The following is a 24,511-nucleotide window of genomic DNA, read 5'->3' as shown; positions in this document are numbered from 1 at the left end:
CCATTATTTATTTGTATTTTTCATAAGTAATAACATTTCAGCCTCATGAGTTTGATGACTGCAGATTTGATGTATCAGTAAACGATTGTGTTTGGTACTTAAGAGCTCAGAATCCGGAGGAGAAGCAACAGTGGATTGATGTGTTGGAATCATTCAAAGTTGTAAGTTAATACTATTAACATCAGATAATACTCAGTTACTCTGAGCGCTCTATCATGGTGCGGGTAACAGTTGCCTTATGACATTCATAATATGTACTAATAATGTGAATAACTGTAAACTTTCAAGATTTTCAAGAAACAAACTGTCACCTGCACCATGCTATAGCACACATACATTATTTATTATTTATTTCCAAGATAAAATCAACAAAAGTACACTTAACAATTACATTTACATAAACATAATCAATTGATTTTTGTATTATTGTATTCAATAATATAGGAAATAAACCAAGAAATATTGACAATTGTGACACAGGTTGTAGACAACAGATAAGACTTCTGAGTTATACATTAATTAGGCTTTCAATGACTAACTCATTTTGTCTATTAACACAATCAAAATAAATGACTATCTCAATTTGGGTTTAATTGAAACAAAAGATAAATATCATAAAGTTTGATGATATGAATTGACAATTTATTATACATATTTGACTCATACATTCCTGACACTGCAATATATTTTTATAATATACAAGACTTTTTAGATCATTCTTATCAATTAGGGGTTATTAAATATATAATAAGCTTTTCTCACCCTATCAAATATGTATATCAAATTTAATCAAAATTGGTCTAGCCGTTTCAGAGGAATATGGCAACTGACACTGTGATGCAATTTTTATAAGATATATTTTTTAGTGAAGCAATAACTGAGAGCTTCCAAGAGTGTTTTTATTTTGGTATTTTTGATATAATTAATGTACTAACTTTTGTAGTCCTTCAAGCTAAGCTGGATATTTAATTGAATTTTCAATTGAAAATAAGGGTGAACAGGAATTATAGAATAGAAATGTCTCTGGAATAAAAAGTTTCTCAGGTTTTACCTGGATTAAATAAAACAAACATACAACCTATTACATTAACAACATAAAACATTAGTACCTTAATATATACTCAGAGGCACAATAATTATCTGCCCACTTTAATATACTCGCATCATATTAAAGTGGGCGGATAATTGTGCCTCTGAGTATATAACTTCTTATTAATTATAATAATCAAATAAAATAATATATCTACATACATATTATGCATTAAGTTTAGTAATGGATTTATTATAATATTTACTTGAAGCAGTTTATAATTTGTAATTAAAAATAACATTTTAATGTCTTAAACTGAATCTAGTTTCGATCAAGGAAATAGTTTTTCAAGGAAAGAAGTAATTTTATCCATAATTATTATTTTCCTCACGCCATTTACCTTATTAAATTACATAGTTGGAGGTAAAAATGTTCAATAAATTGGTTTTATATCTGTTATTGTTAGGACAAGGTGTAATATAAAAATTACAAATTAAAAAAAGTCTAACATCAGCACATTTTTATTCTTACATAAAAACGATTAACAATATTTGATAGAGGCTAGGGATTGGAAAGAAGTAGGGTAGGGGTTAGGTGGGAGTAGAGTGGGGTAGGGTAGGCTGCTTTACCCCTACCTAACTAATTACCTACCTAACTAACTAACCTACCTACCTAACTAACTAATTAAAACATTATACCTACAATCTACATTTAAATACACTACTAGCAGGACCGGTCACACTTTGCTTTGATTTATATGCACTTCCTCCCTACACCTACCCTACCCCTACCCAACCTTACTTACCTTACCCAACCTTATCCAACCTACAACTAAATACCGTGACGGGTTTCACTAGTAGTGTAATTGTAGATTGTAGGTATAATGTTTTAGTTCTTAATAAATACAATATCTGATGTAATACAATCCTTTGGTCATACAACTATTTTATCAATCCATCTATAATATACAATACCATAATGTAGGTAATAGGTACATGTAAATTTTGAGATTATCTTGTGTTATATAAAAATGTATGTTGAATACATTTATTTGTTTTATCTTAGCAGATAATGTAGATAGATGATTTAAAATAACATAGCTACAGAGTGCTGTAATTGTTGAATAGATAATTATAGTATAGATAACAGTCTCACTCATACTGAAGAGGAAGGAAACAAATGTTTTAATCCACAATAATCTGTTATATGGATTTTTTGCTATGCTCACTTAACAGTAGGTACCTTCATAACCGTGAATACATAGAAATTGTAATTTTTAAACATTTTTTTGACAATATGAGCCAAAACACTGTAGTAATTATAATTAACTTGTTCTTAAATTGAAAAAAAAAATTTGTTTAATAGGCTTGGAACACTGTTTTATATAAAAACAATCCTTCTAATATTATAAACGCAAAAGTTTGTATGGATGTTTGTTACTCTTTAACGTCGTAACTACTGAACTGATTTGGCTGAAATTTGGAATGGAAATAGATTTTACTCTAGATTTAACACATAGGCTACTTTTAATTCCGGAAAAATCCATGGTTCTCGAGGGATTTGTAAAGAAAATAAGTTTCACGCGAAGTTGCTGGCGTCCGCTAGTATATAATAATTTAATATAATTAAGTGGCATGCATTTCTAATTTGTTTGTTGGTAAACAGTGCACATCGAGTATAACGTCTGAGTTCTCGAAGATGTTTTTTTAAGAGAATAGTTGTTCTATAAAATATTTCTGACAAATATCATACATCACACTCACGAAGATTTATACACGACTCTTCGTTTTCCTCGGCCTGGTCTGGTATTAGCATACTCAAAACATTGTTTTTATGTGGCAGGTGGAATCAGGGTATGGAACCAGTTCAGACAGCAGTTCCAACGGTGGCGGACTGCGCAGACATGGATCCGTCACATCACTGCAGTCGACAGGGTCGCATGGTGAGTTTTTTTTTATAAAGTAATGCTTTTTCAAAGGCTCAAAGTCACTCAGCGAAACCCATAGGGGTGTGTTATCGGTTTCTACACGACATCGCACCGGAACGCTAAATCGCTTGGCGGTACGCCTTTGTCGGTACACTGTTTGTAACTGATATAGTTCAGCGAAGCTGAAGTGGCAATGGTGGTGGGAGTTTCACTTTATTAGGAGGACCTCTATCACATAGAACTCTACTACTTTATGTCTAAAGAGGACCCATCATTTTGGGCCCAGCAGGTAACTGAAACAAAATAAATTAGGAAAAATTCTTCATTTTTAACCGACTTCAAAAAAAGGAGGAGGTTTCTCAATTCGACCGTATATATTTTATAATAAATCAAAAGCAATAATAATAATAAGAATTCACAGTTGTTGATAATTTTCAGAATTGTGTATTTTTAGGGTTCCGAACGTACGTAGTATTTTGATGTAATTCTGCATTAATCTAATTGCCCCTATATTGATTATGTGCTACTGTCAATCGAACTGAATAATTTTTTAAATAAATACACTAATTTAGACATTGTCGGTCTCTTTTGCACTCGAATGTTATTATGTTCGATAAAAGTGATTCACCATGCATATAATAATTAATAACTTGTGAATTAGCACTTGTAACAAGTATTTGATAACACTCTATATTGCAAACTTAATAATTATACTAGCCGACGCCGCGCGGTTTCACCCGGGTGGTTCCCGTGCCCGTAGGAATATGGGGATAAAATATAGCCTATAGTGTAGCTTCTCAACAGTGAAACAATTTTTGAAATAGGTTCAGTAGTTTCACAGCCTGTTCAATGCAACAAACAAACAAACAATCAAATCTTTCCAATTTATAATGTTAGTATACTCGTAGATGAGTTTTGTAAGGTACATTTTTACTTGGCTTAAAATAACTGAGTAATTGAATAAAAATTTCATATTTGTTCAATTATTCAATTATTTATGATTTAGTTTGTGTTAATTTATACCTAATGTTATGTTAGGCTAATTTAGTAGGGTTGCCATTTACTCGATTCATAAGATATTTAACCACAACAATTATATATACTAAATGCTTTAAAAATATTATAATATGAGTATAGTTCATTTTACCTGTTTTAAAATATGAATTAGTGTTAGCATAGTTGGTTTTAACTGCGTTGCTGTTCAGTCTAGGCATTAGCTACTATAAATCCTATTAAAAAATAAAAAATAATTATTAAGAGCCAGTCAGTGTGCAAGCAATTTGCAAGCCACATGTAAGAACTCTGTTTATTTTATTTATTATTCAACAAAATAATGAAATTAAACCTAACCATAAAGCAACACAAACCACAGTAACTTTTACTGTGCACTGGCTACATGATTCATGCATTAAAAAAAATTTAATAATAACCCTATTTTCAACAATCCTAAAAGAAGTTTTTACTTTGGTTTTAATTCGTTGAGAATTAAGACCTTAAAGTCTATATTATTGCTTGCATTCCCTCGTAGTACAGTTAAGTACGACAACAGTTAAACTATCATTTGTTTTATGGTGATAATAAAAAATACCTGTCTAAGTTTTTTATGGGCTACTTCGTACTCTATTTATTTTATTAAATCATGACTTATATTTTCACCATTACTTAACAAAATACAAAATAATTTATTGTCTATTCTAAATAAACTTTCAAGTTTTTACTTTGACGTTGACTTTCAAACAGGCCGCACGTCGCGCCGGCTGGCGGAGAAAATCGCAGAACTGGACACGTATACAGAGTTGCTGTCGAAGCAAGCCTCTCAGCTGCAGAACTACTTCGACAAGTGCGTGACCGCGTGCCCGCAGATAAACGACGACGCGGCCGACGCGATTGACGCGGTGCAACTGGCCGACAGTAAGGACATCACTATATCTCATTACCAGTAGCTCTAGTCTAGCATGCCACAACGACATCTGGTTAAGAGACTAGAGCAGAGCTGGACACGACGCGATTGACGCGGTGCAACTGGCCGACACTAAGGACATCACTATATCTCATTACTAATCTAGCATGCTTCAAGGATATATCTGGTGAAGAGACAACTGCAGAGCTGTGGATATGTACAGCGCAGCTGCAGGACTACTTTGTAGATAAACATCGACGCGGTGCAACTGGTCGATAGTAAAGACATTACTATATTTTATGGCCAGCACTATAACATGCAAGTACAGCCGCGATAGTGCAATGGATTTGACCTCTGCCTTCTATTCGGAGGGTGTATGTTCATATCCGGTCTAGAGTATGCCTTTCCAACTTTTCAGTATTGTGCATTTTACGAAATTAAATATAAAAGTGTCTTAAACGGTGGAAGGAAAATATCGTGACGAAATTTACACATCCGAGAATCTTCATTGGGCCAACGTGGTAGACTACTTGCCTAACCCCTATCATTCTGAGGGAAGACTCGTGCTCAATAGTGCGCCGAATATGGGTTGTAATGATGATGAGGTTCTTAGAATAGCATAGCTAGCATACGATAGCGACATATCTCGTGAAGAGACAGACATATTCTTGACATATAGTAAAAGAGTCGAAAATATTTTTCTTTATTCCTGGGAATTCCGCCCGGAGTTGGGAAATTGGTTGTGTTTCACCACCTTGTCGCGTGTTGAAGCAGCCAGGTCAAACCATAATATACTCACTTTTATAAGAAGGGTTATAAAAGAAAATGGGGCCTATCCGCGTAGTGGGCCATAAAAATAAGCTGATAGTGCTATCATAGAGCCATCCATTGTGCTATCAACGTGAATGAAAATCGCAGGTAAAATCAATTTTCATTGGAGCAAAATTTTACATGATCTGTAATTCGCGACGAATGAATTTAACCTGATTTCCAAATTGAATATAATTTATGTTTAGGTGTCGATATAAAGCAGTACGCGGAAGAAGTCCGCGCGACAAGCGCGTCGTTTCGGGCGACCTGCGACGCGACTGTCTTGGCCGTACAAAATTGCACTGATCTTCTGAAGCGAAGGGAGAAACAGGCTAGGCAAGCTGAGGAGCTTTATATGTAAGTTTGGCTGATTTTATTTTTAAGTTTACGTCTTTACTTATCACTTACTTTATAATATTGTTACGGAGGGCCTTATTATTAGGGACGTTATTATCACCGACCGATTGACCGATATATCTTATTATATGAATGGTCATTCATCACGAAATCTCGAGAACCTCTTGATGTACAAAGCTGAAATTTGGCAGGGATGTAGTTTATAGTTAGTATAGGTATCCACTGAGAACGGATTTTGCGATAGATTATTGATGTATCTGCAAATAAACACATTGCTTGATTGATTGATTAATTAATCATCTCTATCTTCTTCAAGTTACAGTCAAATCTGCTTCTTATGCTGGCTACAGACCTGCAGTATTTACTGCACCGGAACGAACTGTTCAGTTAAAACGTCTGTGTGTAGGCAAAACTGAGAACTGTACAGTTTTTTCTAATGAATTTTCGATAAAACTGAAGGTCTGAACCCTGTAGTTGCAGCATGTAGGAGGAACATACAAATTTTTGCCTTTATAATATTGGTGTGAAGATTCGATTCCAATAATAATAATAAAAGCCTTTTATTCAGACAGTATTACAGTTAAAATTATTATCTATCTTAAGTATTCTATTACTGACATTTTTAACATAAATATTATATTTAATTCCTTACACTATATTACACACTTAATTATTTGTTTTGCATCAATATCCCTCTGTCTGTCTGTATGCCACTGTTGGCAAAGGCCTCCTTCAACTTTCTCCATTTTTCTCTATCCTGTGCAGTTCTTGTCCATGTGCCACGGCTTTGATGTCATCGGCCCATCGTCTAGATGGTCTACTTTTTTTCCTTTTCTTGTGGCTTGTGTACCAGTTGATTATGGATTATGACCATTTTTCCTTTAAATTATATTGACATTATATTTTTTTATATAGGGCCCTCAAAAACCAGTTGGCTGAAGCGAGATTAGCATCAAAGCCCGGACCCGATCACGAGGTAAGTCTTTACATGTCATAAACATATTTTAATAGTAAATTTATAACAGATCTTAATAGGAGGTTTGAATGTTAAAGACTAAACTGTACCCAAGTTTTCATATTCTACCAAAAAAAAACATTATCGATAACGTATTGACGTAATATTATCGATAACGAAGTTCCTAAAGCGAGTTCCGAGCAAGTTTTAAACGGGAATGACAATCCCGGCCCTGACATACCCTATAACCACCCGGCAATTTACTTATATTTTAAAAAAGTCTTGATAACCTATATATATATATATGTATATAAATGAATCTATTTTTTTGTGTTTGTTATTGTCAGAAGAAGGTTCTTATAACAGAAAAAAATAGGGTAGGGTAGGGGTAGGGTAAGAGTAGGGGTAGGAGTAGGGTAGGGGTAGGCTAGGGTATAGTTATATATATATATATATATATATATATATATATATATATATATATATATATATATATATATATATATATATATAGGCATCGAGTTTCACGAAGTCGCGGGCATCCGCTAGTTCTACTATAATAATGAAATCATTACTTAATAAGAATAAGTTTGCTACAACGTTTTATTACATATACAGCCTGAGTTTTACGATATTTTTTTGAAGACTTATGATTGGTTTGTTTGTTCGTTTTCTTGTTTGTTAAGCTTGTTGGTAATAGAAAAAAAATACAGCTTCAAGCCTTCAAATGTTTCTTCGCCGCTTTGGTAGGAACACCGGCGAATATTTTGCCCTAGAAGAGTGATAAAAATATGTATTTTTCTTTAAGAAACAAACTTTTACTAAGCCAATTATTTAACTAGGTCCTTATTTATCTATCATATCATCTCCGTATACTTTTATTATATATACCTGGGTTCCCAGGGTTGACGTATTGGCCAGTGGGAGTGGGCATTCCTCTGTGGTACTAAACTTACGTAAATTTTACATCACATGTAGAACTATAATCTGGCAAGTTCGTTGATGATACTCTTATGATATGCGGGCGACTGGGGGAAAGACTGAGCGGGTGTGAAATAGTGCGTGCGCCCCCCCAGCCCGCACGGATTATCGGGAGTGTTACGAACGAATTTGCCTAGCTATACATATGTTTAGTTCTATGTAATATGTTAGATTACTTGCATGTGACAATTAATTCACAAAGCCTTTATAAATATTTGGAGCAATCAAGCTATTATTAATTAAGGCACTTGTTTCACAGGCGCCATTTTGTTATGTATGTTGTGTGTACTAGTATTTTCGTTATTATTATTTTATTGGGTTCAGTACCTCAGAACCTATTATATAACACCGTCACAACTATTATAGTTATGGAATAGATCATTTCACTGGAAGTTTGACTTATGTATGTTGTGTGTACTAGTTTTATCGTTATTTTTATTTTATTGGGTTCAGTACCTCAGAACATATTATAGAACACCGTCAGAACAATTCAGAAAGGTTTGATATTGATTTTATGATACATTCGGGTAAATAAGGTCACTGTTTACTAATTTATACATAAAAAGCAAAGATTGACTGGATATTTGCAAATAACTCAAATTATAAAATTTCAAAATTTATTAAAAATCTTTTATCGTAATTAGATGAAAATTCATTTTATTACAGGTTTAGCTTCCTTATATTAAATGTGACATTTTTCATTGTTTGAACTATAAACATAAACGCACAAATAACAAAGATACTATGTTACTTTTAGAAAATTGCTTTACTATTAGCATACTCCTAATTTATGTACAATTAAAAAAAACTGTCATCATCCCTATTTTCGTAGCGTTAACGATTTAGAAAGAGAATCGATATGTTATATGGCTACAGCATCTGGCCTACACAGTTCAAATGTTTTCTTATCGCCATCGACCAAGCATTCATCTGATTGCATTGTGGAAAATCATGTTTTTATATTTGTTTTATGTTTGAACTTACCGCTTTATTGACGAACGACAATACGATAGACTGCAGTCTGTTTATTATTAAGGCCATCGTCGTTACGGAAGTTGGATTCATTATATTTAGTACGGAACCCTAGGTGCGCAAACCGACGACTCGTACTTGCTCAGTTTGAAATGATTTGATCACACCATAAAAACAAGTAAATATGAATGCCATGGTATGGTAGAGCCGTGATAGCCATGTGGATATGACCACTGCCTCCGGTTCCGGCGGGCGTAGGTTCGAATCTGGTCCAGGACATCCTTAACTTTTATTAATTAATATCGATATATTTCGAACCCTTATTCCATGCACTATGCGAAATGAATATTGTTTGTATTAAATTTGATATGAGTCACTACCCTATAGTCCACCACGCTGGCCCAATGTGGATTGCCAGACTTCACACACGCAGAGAATTAAGAAAATTCTCAGGTATGCAGGTTTCCTCACGATGTTTTTCTTCACCGTTTGAGACACGTGATACAGTAGAACCCGCTTAAAACGATCACGCTTATAACGATTTCTCGCATAATACGTCATTTTACGCCAGTCCCTACATCTTGAGACATGTTTTCATACCTTCCCTAACGCTTAATACGATTCGTCAATTCGTCATCCCGTTTAATACGCCTACATGTTACACGCGTGTTATTCCAAATGCGACAAATAAATTACAACAGATAGATTAGGACGTCATAAAGGTCCTTAAACAGGGTTGCAGGACAAAACTAATACATGATATCTTAGCTGAAACTGAAAAACCTTGACAGCAAACGACCCTTGACATGATGCAATTCTGAACTGAAAACTTACAAGACGCACTGCAAAAGTAAAATTTAATTGAAAATTTAGTAAATCTTTTTGTCATACCAGAATAAGTGATTACTTTAAGTAGCATAATTAGGTAGTCCTTACACCAAATACATAATTTTTTACAACTATGTATGTTTACATTAGTCGTTATATTCACTATCCCCCAACCATATCCCGTATAATACGCTTTCCCGTCTAAGACGCGTTATTAGTTGAGTCCCTGCGAAATCGTATTAAACGGGTTCTACTGTATTTATTTTCTTAACTGAAAAGTTGGAGGTGCATGCCCTCCGGATTCTTAATTTGAACTTACCGCTTTATTGACGAACGACAATACGATAGACTGCAGTCTGTTTATTATTAAGGCCATCGTCGTTACGGAAGTTGGATTCATTATATTTAGTACGGAACCCTAGGTGCGCAAACCGACGACTCGTACTTGCTCAGTTTGAAATGATTTGATCACACCATAAAAACAAGTAAATATGAATGCCATGGTATGGTAGAGCCGTGATAGCCATGTGGATATGACCACTGCCTCCGGTTCCGGCGGGCGTAGGTTCGAATCTGGTCCAGGACATCCTTAACTTTTATTAATTAATATCGATATATTTCGAACCCTTATTCCATGCACTATGCGAAATGAATATTGTTTGTATTAAATTTGATATGAGTCACTACCCTATAGTCCACCACGCTGGCCCAATGTGGATTGCCAGACTTCACACACGCAGAGAATTAAGAAAATTCTCAGGTATGCAGGTTTCCTCACGATGTTTTTCTTCACCGTTTGAGACACGTGATACAGTAGATAGAACCCGCTTAAAACGATCACGCTTATAACGATTTCTTGCATAATACGTCATTTTATGCCAGTCTCTACATCTTGAGACATGTTTTCATACATTCCCTAACGCTTAATACGATTCGTCAATTCGTCATCCCGTTTAATACGCCTACATGTCACACGCGTGTTATTCCAAATGCGACAAATAAATTACAACAGATAGATTAGGACGTTATAAAGGTCCTTAAACAGGGTTGCAGGACAAAACTAATACATGATATCTTAACTGAAACTGAAAGACCTTGACAGCAAACGACCCTTGACATGATGCAATTCTGAACTGAAAATTTACAAGACGCACTGCAAAAGTAAAATTCAATTGAAAATTTAGTAAATCTTTTTGTCATACCAGAATAAGTGATTACTTTAAGTAGCATAATTAGGTAGTCCTTACACCAAATACATAATTTTTTACAACTATGTATGTTTACATTAGTCGTTATATTTTTCACTATCCCCCAACCATATTCCGTATAAGACGCGTTTTTAGTTGAGTCCCTGCGAAATCGTATTAAACGGGTTCTACTGTATTTATTTTCTTAACTGAAAAGTTGGAGGTGCATGCCCTTCGGATTCGAACTTAATCCTAATCGAAGACAGAGGTCATATCCACTGGGTTATCACGGCTCTTAAACCATAAAAAAAAAAAAACAATTAAATAGAAATGCCATGGCATACGACGCGTTAGTAGCACGCTCGTAATTTCTCCGCCACACGTCTATGGGCGTCAGGCCGCGACGGCCGGCGGACGCGCGTTGCTCGGTTTATTTATTTATTTACTTTCAAGCGTTTTATCTTTCGCTCGCTCGCTATTTTTGCGCTTTTATCTGCGACCTTGGCTAGAGAACTCTGTTATGGTGGTCGTGTTCAACGGTGCATGTTGAGTTTTGAATTTTTTGGGGTTTTTTTTTTGGTTTTCACAACACACGATGAAGTTTAAGTTTTTCCGAAAATGTCAGCGTCAGGTGAGTTGTTTGTTCAGTTGTACTGCACCGTGTCTGATGTCTGTGTAATTTGGATTTTTGAAAGTGTATTTGGCAGTCGTGTAGTTTATAATGTCTGTATTGTTAATTTGTAAAATTATTTTTCGTTTTGTTTTTTTTTTTGCGGAGTCGTGCAAGGAATGAATTAGAAATCCACAGTTATGTATTGAGATCGTTATTGGTGGTTTTCTATTTCGTCTTTTTCTGTACTAATATTATAGAGATTGTAATTGACTTGATTTTTTATTTGTTTGTTACGAATAGCCTCCGAAATTACTGGACCGATATATTAAATTATTCCACGAAACGGAAAGCTACATTATCAGCGAGTAACTAGTATTTTATCGCCGTACTCCCACGTGTAATAAGAACTTCGCGGGTGAAACCGCGGGAGGCTATGATGAGGAGGTAGGTTATAACCTGGCTGAGTTTGTTGTGGGCTCTTCTCGGACTGCTGAGCATTTGGAACCCTCGTAACTTTAATTTTAAGTTTTCGACTTTAATGGTAATTAAAGTCGAAAACTTAAAATTAAAGTTACGAGGGTTCCAAATGCTCAGCAGTCCATTAAATCATGACAACCTAACGTTTCAAAAGTGCTTGTAAACTAAGGCTAATTAAATTCAATGAATTTTGATTTTTTTTTCAAGTTTGAATTTTAAGCGGAAGTGCCAATAGTATTTTAAAAATATAGGGGTTACGAAGACTAGGATCGATGATAGCGTTAGTCAAAACCATCAATCGTCAATGCAGATACGACCAGTAGCGTGCACTTCATACATGCAAAAATGTACTACCTACCCTGAGGACCAATAGTGCTTACCCTATTTAACAACTATAGCACGCCACTGGATACGACAAAATCATAACCCTTTGGCTTTGCTGTAGTTGACAAAAACTGTGATAATAAAAGTTATTTTTATCACAGTGTTATAATAAATGTTTCCGGCTTTTCCGCTGAGAAAACTCGTATCTTGACGATATTTGGCACAGATATATGATGATATTGGATCCTGTAGAATAACATAGGATACTTTTCAAAAGTTCCCGATGAAAAATCTAAATTCATCCATACGAAGTTCATCATTATTTGCAAATTGTCACAGTAAATAAATTTCATCCTAATCGAAGACCAAAGTGGGTCAAATTAAGATTCCAAGATTTTCTTACATACATACAAGTGAAGCTAATATAAAGCGTGTAAAAAGACAACAATACTTTGCACACCCAATGATTTTATACTATTAGATACGTTATGTATACACAAAATCTGCAAAAATGCACAACACATTCCACCTTACTAGAGGTTATGTCACATTGATTGATGGGTTTAAATTGCATAAGATAAATAACTTACTCGTATATGTTGATTATTTTTACTTGGCACTATCAAATTTTACAAGCTTCAGTATGCATGAAGTGTCTGGATCTACTGATTAGAAAAAAAATACTTATAATAATCTAATTTTGTAAAGTTAGAACCAAAATAAATTCAAAGTTTGCGCCTTTATGTTTGACTTTCTTCGGCTTTGCCTTCATCAAACATATTGCTTTTCAACTGTAGATCATAGACAAAACTTGATCATTCATTGACCATTATTATTGACACTATTCAAATGCACGTTGTAGAGTCAATATCTCCTGAGGATGTGAAACGTACGTAGAGAGTATTTTGTCGGACCTGGGTGACGTTGTCGCGTGGGTTCGTCGGCTTTTCGCGGAAGATAGAAAAATAAATAAATTATTATCTATTCATGATGAACTTCCGCCAAGTAACGCCTGCTTCTATCCACGACTCAAATACGTAGACAGTAGCACCGATATTGAATAGAGTCGGAAGTGGATCACTGAATTAAAGTTGATAGTAGCCCCCCAAAATTTTAAAAAATCCAATAGAAACTTAAATTTGTACCGAGTAACATAGGCTATAATTTATCACTGTATTCCAACGGGAGAGAAAACTACGATAAAACCGCGGGCTATCTACTAGTTATTAATATAGGCGTGTCTTCGAAAATACAGTATTGTGATTTAAAGGACGCTCGTGTACATATTCAGTGCACAACGTTTTACACGCTCTTCATCTTAATCCTTAACAACATAATCACAGAATATCTATAGAACAATTTTATCTCTAAAGATGAAACAAAGAACATTTTATCTATGAGTAAACGGAATACTCAATCTCGTTGATAAGCTGTTGTAAGAAGGTTTTATTATTTGACAAACTCACTCTTGTCTTATATGCGGAAGGTCCTTCGAAGAAAAGTAAGACTATACAGCATAAGAGTAGCATACAGGGTGCTCGGGAGTATTTCCCATAACTCTAGGGTTATATTCGTGTTCTAAAATGAATATTTTCGGAGTAAATAATATTTCTATTGTAAATGGATCTTAAAATGTGTCTCTTATACGCATCCCTATAATAAAGATGGAGACAAACTTAAAATGCAACGATAGATAAAGGCGTGTGGTACATGGATAGTCGGAATTGTTTGAATTACTTTGTATTAAAACATAAAAGGTTTTTATTTTTTAGTTAAAAAAATATGAGTTATGCAGTCCTATAAGTGGACTCGTCAACACTTTAAAGTTATGGGAAAAACTCCCCACCACCCTGTATAGTTTTGAAACGAAATACGTGCGAATACTTGACAAAACCTTGTGACTTAGTATAATATAGTTTATGATTAGCTAATAACATAAAGCGGTTAAGCTACGCTGATGATTGTAAATTTCTTAGAGTAACCAATAATGTTACTAATTTAGTTTATAATTAAACTAACGATTAGTAAATTAATACGTAGGCTAAACTGTAATTAAATCAAATCACTAATGCATACTGTAATAAAAGAAAATTATTTCTTTAATATATTTTGAGCTGATTAAACATTACATACTGTCCCATCGAAAATTACGTGCAGTTAGCGTTCCGGTACTAGGAAATGTAAAAACGGAGAAAAAAGGTTCCGTATTTCAATGACATCAATCATAGATTACACAGTGATTTACCAGATCGCTACTTCCACTCGCATTCAAATTGTGGAACCAATTTTCTGCCGAGGTTTTTTACACAGTGATAATATTGGGTTATTTAAAAGTCGGATAAATTCCTCAAATGTCGGTAAAGCATTTTCAGTACCCTATGGAAATTATACGGTAGAACAAAGCCGTAATCTATACTAATATTATAAAGCTGAAGAGTTTGTTTGTTTGTTTGTTTGATTGAACGCGCTACTCTCAGGAACTACAGGTTCAATTTGAAAAATTCTTGTAGTGTTAGATAGCCCATTTATCGAGGAAGGCTATAAGCTATATATTATCCCCGTATTCCTACGGGAACGGGAACCAGCTTCGTCAGCGCGGCGTCAGCTAGTATAATCTATAAAAAAGTCGTTTATAAAGACAACAATGTCCAAGTTGGAACGAAGCTAAATAGCAAGTATTTTCCAAGACGCTTTTTAGCTTCGTTGCTTCGCTTCGTAACTTGAAACTCGTGCAAAGAGTTACAAATAACTCAATCAAGCCAAACAAAATTGCGTTAAAGAGTTCATAATTAGTCATAAGCCACAAGTGATTGTTAGGTATCTTCAGGCTAAAGGAATTTTCGTGATACATCGAAACAAACAGTGTCTGTTTCATTAAGTCATTACGTCATTCACAATTTGCGGCTAAACACTGCTCCGGCTTCTTGATGAGACGCATGTAAATTAGGTGTGATATAATACTGAAAGGATGTTCGCTTTGAAACTTTGTATGGGAAATTGCTGCTTGAGATTGTTCCTATCATGTCTATACTCCCCTATATCTTTTAATATAGTCGCCCTATAGTAAGGCGTATTCCTTATTGCATCACTTTGTTCTCTCTCCATTTATCAGGGGTTGACTCTATGATGTCATATCTATTCAGTTCATCGTCATCATAATTATCAGAGTATTTAAATGACTCACTACATGCCAGGCTTCCCTTAATAAAAAACTCAAAACTGAAATTCAAAATTCTTCAATAAGGCTTAGTTTCTAAGCACTTTTGGAAACGTCAGGTAATTAATATTATAAGATAATATAATGGTGATAATAATTGTTATTCAAAAATTACATACTAATTCAATAGCGCGCCTTAAATAGAAGAGGGATGTAAAGTTTAGACCACGTTGCTGGTTGTCGGGTTATTCAGATATTACATGTTACAGCCATCTTTAGTCTCAACATGGCATGCGTCGATATCGGATTTATCAACAAATATTATGTGTTGATTAGGTAATCCGAGTACTGACATTCAATCAAACAAATTGATTTAATCAATCGTTAATCAATCAAATAATTGCAAAAGACTTCTGCTTACGATATATAACATTATGTCCACGGTTAACGATGTGTAAATAATCCGATGCAGTCACGGTAAAATAAAATATGCTAGAATGGGTCTTGCGGAGGCATCCGATAATACGTGCATAGCCGGTTTGCGACGTCGCGTCGTGACCTAAAAACCATACGCAGCACCGTATGCTCTCTTTTATACCTTTTCTCTCGTATTCTCGTGATAAAGATTTCCTTCCTTCGTTGGAAATCTGTCTATATCATAGCACCTATCAGGGCTAGGATATAGACAGGCTTAGTTGCAATAATATAATGAATGATTTATTGAAAGTTTGTAGTTTCGTAGCATATATGAGTATTAGATCTTGAGATTTCATGATCAACTCGGTTAGTCAATCAACGATTTCATATTTTACAAGGCATTGCTTTTATAAGTTATCTTGTTGCTTACTTAATTAATTTGAATACAAAGTATTTTAGTTTCGTATGAAGAAACGCAACTAAAACATGCAAAATAAGCAAAAAAAAAAAAATAGTAAATATCTCGTATGATACCTATGTTTTTAAAGTACAAAAAAAAACTAAAAAAGGTAATATTATTATTTTCATGCTTCTCGTACACTACACTTCTTTGTTTGAGGAAGTTCGTTGCTCTCTTATCACTCACCAAGGTCGAAAGATGTTTTATCTGCAACTACATAAATATTGTAACCCTATATAGGCTAAAATAAAAAAAAACAAACAGCGCTTTTAAATAAACTCTTACCGTCAGTCTGATGGATTTGCAAGACAGTGACATGTGTCAGCAGACAGCAGTAGAGTCGTTGATATGATGAGAGATGCCTTAGCCATGTGGCAAGTCGATTCTCTTTCTACAAAAGCCTACTCTGCGAAAACTAGTAAAATGTATGGGAATGACAGATCCGATCGACAACTTGATCGCGTGACCCGTCGATAGTAAATGTCGTTCCTATACATTTTTTTAATTTTCGAAGCTTTAGCGTTTGTAGAATGTGAGACGTGCCACATGGCTATATGCCTTTTATGATATAAAACATGTACTCGTATACCCGTATATAAAAGCCAACCGTTAACGACTGATTTCTTAACAAACAGCTCAATACATGCAAAACAGCAAAATAGTTATGACGTTATCCTCTAATGGTAGGCGTCCAATGATCCATGAAAGAAGTTCATGTTCATGGGATATAATGAATTTATGTAGTCTGTAATTAGTTGAGTGTTTCAGATAGTTGCTTTTGCATTTATAAAATCAGTATGTACTAATATAATAGTATTAATAAATCTAAATATTATACATCCGGAAAATTTGATGTTGATTTATGTTAAACAGATTTCTTTTTGCAAAATTTTCTTTGACATCTGTCTTTGTGTTCGTATCAAGTGATACGTTCATTCTTTTTAAACATGATATTATGTAAGATATTATTCTTTTTAAATGTGTTTTTAAAATGGAGTTTCTTTTTCTTCTCGAGTTCTTGGGAATTTAATCTTTCCTTTCTTTTTTCTTTTTTTAAGAATTCAATCTCTTTGCTATGGCATAATACTACTGAATATGATATACTCGTACTTATTATCATCTGTTCAATACATCGAGTATCATTTACATCATTTGATTGTAATAGGATTACTTAGGCCGTAGATAAATAGCTTTGGCTTTCAAGTGTTTACTTACGTTTACTCGTACACCGCAGTTTATCATAGATCTGAGGGCCTAGTGGCAGTTTGATACTCACGTAACGTAAACGTGAATTTCTAAGGAATTGAAACAGCCATCTAGTATCACTACTGCACAACTGTTTCAATCTATAATATAAAAATATAGGGTAGGGTAGGGGAAGGGTAGGGGTAGGGTAGGGTAGGGTAGGGTAGGGTAGGGTAGGGTAGGGGTAGGGTAGGGGTAGGGTAGGGTAGGGTAGGGGTAGGGTAGGGGTAGTTGAAAGTTTACATCGAGTTTCACGCGGACGAAGTCGCGGGCATCCGCTAGTTCCATATAAATTTGCGTAAACTTCAAAGTGATAGTAACAGTATGAAAATATAGAACACTGACTGACTAACACTCTAACGCGTTTGTAGTGCCTTGACTTACCTTCAGTAAAATCCTGGAATTACCTAAAGTAAGATCCCGGATTTGAATAGACTCTGGTTAATTTAGGCGCGACATCGTCAAGAAGCAAGCTTGTGTTAGGAGTCACGACCCTCAGTAATAAGGAATACGACGCAAGGTGGTTTATTTAGGATTTTCAGGTCTCAGGAAATTGTGTAACTTTATCGCATCTGTTTGCCAGCAAATCCATCCCATCTTTGTTAAACTGACAGGTTTCCTAGGAATTTGACACTGATTTGACTCGTTGGATCCGATTGACTTACGCAATTGCCAATAGGTCTGGTGGTAGGTTTGGCTGTGGCCTGTTAACACCCTAAAATCAAAGGCTAACCGCTAAGCGATTTAAGATTACAGTCGAATTCAGTCAAGACTATACAACAGTTAACAAACTGTAGGTACTCCTTCGTAGTTAGTAACATCAGATGAGATCGTATAGTCAAGCGTTATTTTACCGACAAACACAAAAATAATTGGTCGAATAGGTAAATAATAATTATTACTTAAAGATTGCATTACTTGTATCGCATATAATAAGCATAGTATTTTACTGGAGAAATATCTCCAGCAAATATATTTTGGGAATTTGATAATGCAACGTGGAATTGGGACGTGTCAACGTCACATATCGGAAGCTCGATTCCAGTATACATTCTGCAAACGTAACTTTAGGTAAAGTTGTGAATAACTTTATAAATTACAACAGATACCCCGCGAGTTCCTGTGGGAAAAGGGGGATACAATATAATAGCTTATAACACTCAAAAATAACGTGACTTTCTATTGGTATAAGATTTTTTAATATAGAAAAACAGACAGAAAGAAAGAAAGAATATATCTTAATTGCTACATTATGCCACATATCACAAATATATCAGAATAATACCCTGCGATATGTGGCATAATCTAGAAAAAGGTCCCAGCTCAGCCTATTGCTATGATCCCCATATGCAAACAGCTCTGATTTTCAGCTAGGACCCCGTTTCAAGTGCCGGTTCAATAAATCGAGAGATTACCCTTAGTATAGGTATTATTTGTTCAAATAACTTTCATGGTTTACTATTAAATTAAGTGAATAACTTTGTGCTTCACCAGTTTCGACGTGTTAGTGACATATCTAATAGTATAAAATCTTTGCTAAAACATCTCAAACCTTACTTACTCATTGTTTGTGTAAAACCAAACATTGTTTTGGATATATCGTTATTGTCAAATTGCATTTTGCTCGTTAAAATATCCAAAAGATGTAAATGTATGATAAAAACAAAGGTATTCCTCTATAGACGTCGTTTAATTGTGATGTTGTTCGTCAAGGTCTGAGTGGACGCTACAATTCTTTATCAATAGGATATTCGCCGGTTGTAGTTTGTATTCATATCTATATATCGGTAATGAAGCATGAAATAAAATAGTAGTCCTGAAATCTAGATATTCAATTGCAAAAACACAGCTTCTGGATCTAAATCTATATCTATGCTTATCTTATAAAGAGGTAATGTTTGTTTACCCCCTACAGTTTGTACAATTTGTAGAGGGTAGTCTGGATCCGACTTTAAAGATTCTTTGACCAATAGAGAGTTAAATTATTTGTGAGCGTCATAGGCTATATTTTATGCCCGTATTCCCACGGGAACGGGAACTATGCGGGTAAACATTTGGCGCCGGCTAGTCGTCAATAAAATACGTAGTAGGTTCGTAGTAATTAACAAAATTAAAAGATATGTTTAATATGAATACGTTTTGTTTTTGTAAAATTCTTGATTCTGATTAAAAGCAAACAATATTACTTATATTTAGGTAAATCATTTCTACCTGGCAACACATGTTTTGTATTATCTATGAACTAACATCACATGTCATTTTCAATCACTCTTTATAAGCGGCGTTGTGTCGTTTGCTTCATAGTCACTACACAAGCGCATTGTTTCAATGTGAAAAATGTATTTATATCGATATTATTTTTATACCATACTGGAAAATTAACTGGCTAACATTGTTATAAATTATTTCATACATGAATATTTAAATCGCGATGAAAAATATTGTACAACCTTAGACTATATATACCTACCTATAGACTCGCAACACCTAACAAATTTTTTACTACAAACGTAAGCCATTTCTGTGTGAGAGTAAGAGTTAAGCTAATTTTACTCACCGACACGCACACAAGTGTACTTATCTTTAAGGGCTCCCAGGGCACATAATACTGCTTACGAATCCTGCACAATATCTATCTGTTGAAATTCTATCTTTACAACCTACCAAATATACAAAAAAAAAACAATCAGTCGAGCCGTTTCAGACGAGTGCGACCACAAATGATACGAGATTTTTATATCTTAGTGTTCTTACTTGTAAATTCGGATTCAGTCCAATGTTTGGCCTCGACATAGACACGTGGATGAGTGAGATAATCGTACATCGAAAGTATCTAGATTTCCAACTGTTAAACCTACCAAGGTCACAGCTTGCTTTGATGCCTGACCTGCGATGTTCGCGTACAAAGTAGAGGCGTTTCAGCTTGCATGCTACTGGATTCAAGGGCTTAAGCCTTTATTCGCACGAGAGCTTTTTTAACGGGCGTTAAAAAAGCGTTCAACTACAACAAATGCATTCCCATTTATATGTTCATTCGACAGCGTTTTTAAAACACGACGCTTATTTCATGCAGTGTTGCATTTTCAATTTTTGCGTTGGAAATAGACCTTCATTTAACTTTATACTATATTTGAACGCTTTTTTAACGGCCTTTAAAAAAACTCTCGTGCGAATGAGGGTTTAAGTCGGCATGCCACTGAAATAACTTCAGTCATATAGAGTTATTCAGTTTGCTCACATTGAATTAAAATTACATATTATAATATGATTTATTCGATTAGAACGACTCGGATTATGTTAATTTATATTATTGCGGGAAACCACGAAGTGTAGCAGGCAACTCAACATATCGCATAGCGATATTTTTACTTTAGCGTTCACTTTTATGTTTTACAAAAAATAAGAGCCAAGAAAGCTCAGTGGATATGACCTCTGACTTCGATTTGGAGGGCGTAGGTTCGAATCCGGTCGGTCTGTGGCATGCACCTCCAATTTTTCAGTTAAGTGCATTTTAAGAAATTAATTAATACATGTCTCAAACGGTGAAGGAAAACAACCTGCATACTTGAGAATTTTTTAAATTCTCTATGTGTGTGAAGTCTACCAACCCGTATTTGGCCAGCGTGTTGGACTAAGGCATGACTCCTCTTACTTTGAGAGGAGACTCGTGCTCAACAGTGAGCTGAATATGGGTTGCTAATGATGATGATGAAAAAAGAAGATAAAACTGAAAACTTCAAAGTTGACTATCGTGAGTTATCCAAAAAATGGTGTCGGTACATAAAACATGAAGAACAAAACAGGAAGAAACATGAATCCTATAACATAGAATATATATATAGCAATAGTAGGAGATAAATAGACAAGAAAAGCTATACTGCAGAAGACTGTAGAGCAGTAGCGAAGGTTGAAATTTTGTAATAGGTAACCCGATTATGTGTGTTTTAGTCATGCGTACGGGCGTTTTTTGTAAAGATAGTACAAATGCTGTGGTAATATTATATACCCATTTCGAGCGTATAAAATAAATTACAATAATGAATATTATGGATTTTTAAAAGGTAAGCCGCTAGGATTCGGGTTGTTAAGACTCTTCGCTGCTGCTGTAGAGTCAATTAAACGTCAATTGTGAACTAAACTGTAGCTTGGCAACTTCGTTCTTTACACACCCGATGGTCCGCGCGGGCCGGGGGCGTGTAACGATGAATGAAAACCCACAACTGAAGCACCTCACTTCCCCACACGCATGATTTCACACCCGCGCAGTCTTTCCCCCCCGTCGCCCGCATATCATGGGAGTGTCATCAACGAACTTGCCAGACTATAAACTCTCTTTATTATAAAATAGAAATCTATTATAGTAAAAAAGTGTTAAAATAATGTGTCTATTGGTGTTTATACGTTAACAACTTTAATACAGTGTGCTTTAAGTACTGTATAAGACTAGAGAAAAATTAAATGCAGCATTAAATTGCCCGAGCAATTCAATTACTCGGATCACTTTACCTTAGTAGACTATAATATGAGAATCTCCGATTCCGACGTGATTGTATTTTATCTTAGAATTTAAAGTTATTAATTATATCGGTTTATGTTAGAACTAGCTGACGCCGCGCGGTTTCACCCGCGTGGTTCCCATTCATCATTCATGGTTCATGGAGATTAATATAAATGGGCTATCTAACACTGAAAGAATTTTTCAAATCGGATTAGTAGTTCCTGTGATTAGCGCGTTCAAACAAACAAACAAACTCTTCAGCTTTATAATATTAGTATAAATATTAAAAGAAGACTGAGTTATAAATAAAGTGGCTAGAGTAGTTCTATCATGTAGCATAGTATTGTTATTAGTCATAATTTGATAATATTATTAGTAATATTTTAGTACATGACGCATTATTTGTTAAACTGTTTGTTTGAGTTAGCTTTTAATACGTTCGCTGCGGTACGAGGTCAATTGACCTCGTACGCATAGCGTCTTCAAGGGTTACGAGGTCAATGGACCTCGTACGCATAGCGTTTTCAAGAGATACGAGGTCAATGGACCTCGTACCGCACCACATAAAGTTTTAGTAAGAGAGAAAAGTACAGAAATATCAATGCCGCAGCGAACGTGTTAATAATGGCAATACAATTAGAAAATGCGAATATTGTTTCAGCCTTTTAAACAAATTAATGAGCTATGCTCGGAGTATCTCTGCGTGATCGAATCGGAAATGAGGAGATCCGCAGAAGGACCAAAGTCACCGACAAAGCTCAGCGAGTCGATAGTTCGAAGAGCTGATAGACGTTGGGGTCCTAAGGTCCTGGCACTAGAAAGCGCAGTGTTGGTCGACCCCCCCACCAGGTGGACTGAAGACATCTAGCGAATCGCAGGGATTTGCTGGCGGCTCAGGATCATTATGTTTGGAAGTCCTATGTCCTGCTCGGACGTCTATCGGCTGATATGATGATGATGATGATGATGAATGATATTCTTTTATGCAAATATAGAGGATAAAGAATATAATTTATATTCATTAGAAACACTCTATAGGAAAATGCAAATTCAAAACGAAGTCTAGAAGTATCAAATACTGATATGTAAATTTTGTGTTTAAAGATATTGAAAACATCGCCATGGTTAAACCATAATTCATGACAAAGCAGTTAGTAACTCATAAACGATTCGCGGCAAGGTACGTATGAACTAAAGTATGCTAACGACATAATTTGCACAATAAGTATCGGCTTACATCTCTACTAGTAATGCGATAGCCTAACAATGGACAGGCACCTGGCACTGAGCCTAGGTCGTCCAGGCAAATGCAGTGTACTTGATAACAAATTGATGCAATGCCAGAAAGACTTACATTACTTAATGATCAAGGTTCTGCAAAACGATTGATGATTTTTTTTTGCATAGATATAAAATAGTGTCTAACTTGCATGCTTTTTTGTTTATCTCAAAAATAAATGCAAGAGTTTCTCGAGAGTAAAACCTAGTTCAGAAAAAAAGTACCTATATTAACAGTTATATTGATGTAATATTTTGCTAAATACTACGAATAAATGTTATACATTACCTAAACAATTGAAGTAATGCTGAAATAAACAGTGTGACTTTTCTAAATTGCGTACTTGTTCTATGGTATAGTTTTGAAATTTTTCTTATAAAAATATGAACGTCAAAGAGAAATCAATCGCCTAAAAATTCGAGATTAGCACGACTAAAATATGGATAAACTAACCAGAATAAATATTCCAGGAATGTTATTCCCTAAACTATCTGTTTGCAAAATTTTGTGTGTGTGTGTGTGGTTTTTACGCAATTTAGTCAATGATAATTTTATACTATCAGTGGCGTAAATAGGGCGGTGCCACCGGTGCCTAGACACAGGGCGTATACTCTCGAGGGCGCAAGAATATACAAAATTAAGCATCAGAATGGGCAACGCATTTGCAGTAGTGAACTTGCGTTTGAGTTTTAGTGAGTGAGACACAGTGGGTGGTATGATCGGATAGATAAAGGGTCTACTTAAATAGGGCGCAGTTATAGAAGCTTGCAAAGGGCGCGGAAAAAGCTATTTACGGCACTGTATACTATAGATCGGTTACGTCCCTAAAAAAACACCGCAAAAAGTGATCCGAATATAGGCTACAATACTGAGCGCACAATTTTGTCTTAATTCCATTATATGTTTATGAATATATAGCGTTTACACTTCCTGAACACAACGCGACATTGTAAACGATATTTAGGTATTATTTGTTTAAATAACGTTCGTTGTTGACCACAACTAACATTGAGTTGTGTATAAATTTCCTCTTTTGAGCGCCTCGCTTTTCATGCGCTAGTAACATCTTAGCAGCATTTTCTATCATTGGATTT

At 35.0% G+C, this 24,511-nt stretch overlaps 2 protein-coding genes across 3 annotated transcripts in view; one reads left to right on the top strand and one right to left on the bottom strand.

Annotated features, from left to right (window-relative positions):
- The window catches only part of LOC112052743 (ceramide transfer protein), a 56,888-nt gene that overhangs the window by 872 nt on the left and 31,505 nt on the right, over nt 1-24,511 (top strand). The window contains exons 2-6 of the mRNA XM_024091935.2: nt 42-161; nt 2,873-2,972; nt 4,698-4,868; nt 5,874-6,024; nt 6,940-7,000. Coding sequence (XP_023947703.2) covers nt 42-161; nt 2,873-2,972; nt 4,698-4,868; nt 5,874-6,024; nt 6,940-7,000 — 603 coding nt within the window. The remainder of the gene's footprint in view (nt 1-41; nt 162-2,872; nt 2,973-4,697; nt 4,869-5,873; nt 6,025-6,939; nt 7,001-24,511) is intronic.
- LOC112052742 (RNA polymerase II subunit A C-terminal domain phosphatase) overlaps nt 1-24,511 on the bottom strand; it is a 53,163-nt gene that overhangs the window by 13,857 nt on the left and 14,795 nt on the right. The gene's annotated exons all lie outside the window — the stretch shown is intronic.

The sequence above is a fragment of the Bicyclus anynana genome, chromosome 20 (genome assembly GCF_947172395.1).
Source record: "Bicyclus anynana chromosome 20, ilBicAnyn1.1, whole genome shotgun sequence".
Classification (NCBI taxonomy): Eukaryota; Metazoa; Arthropoda; class Insecta; order Lepidoptera; family Nymphalidae; genus Bicyclus; species Bicyclus anynana.
The sequence above is the reverse complement of the archived record's forward strand: the minus strand, read 5'-3'. Positions and strand labels throughout refer to the sequence as shown.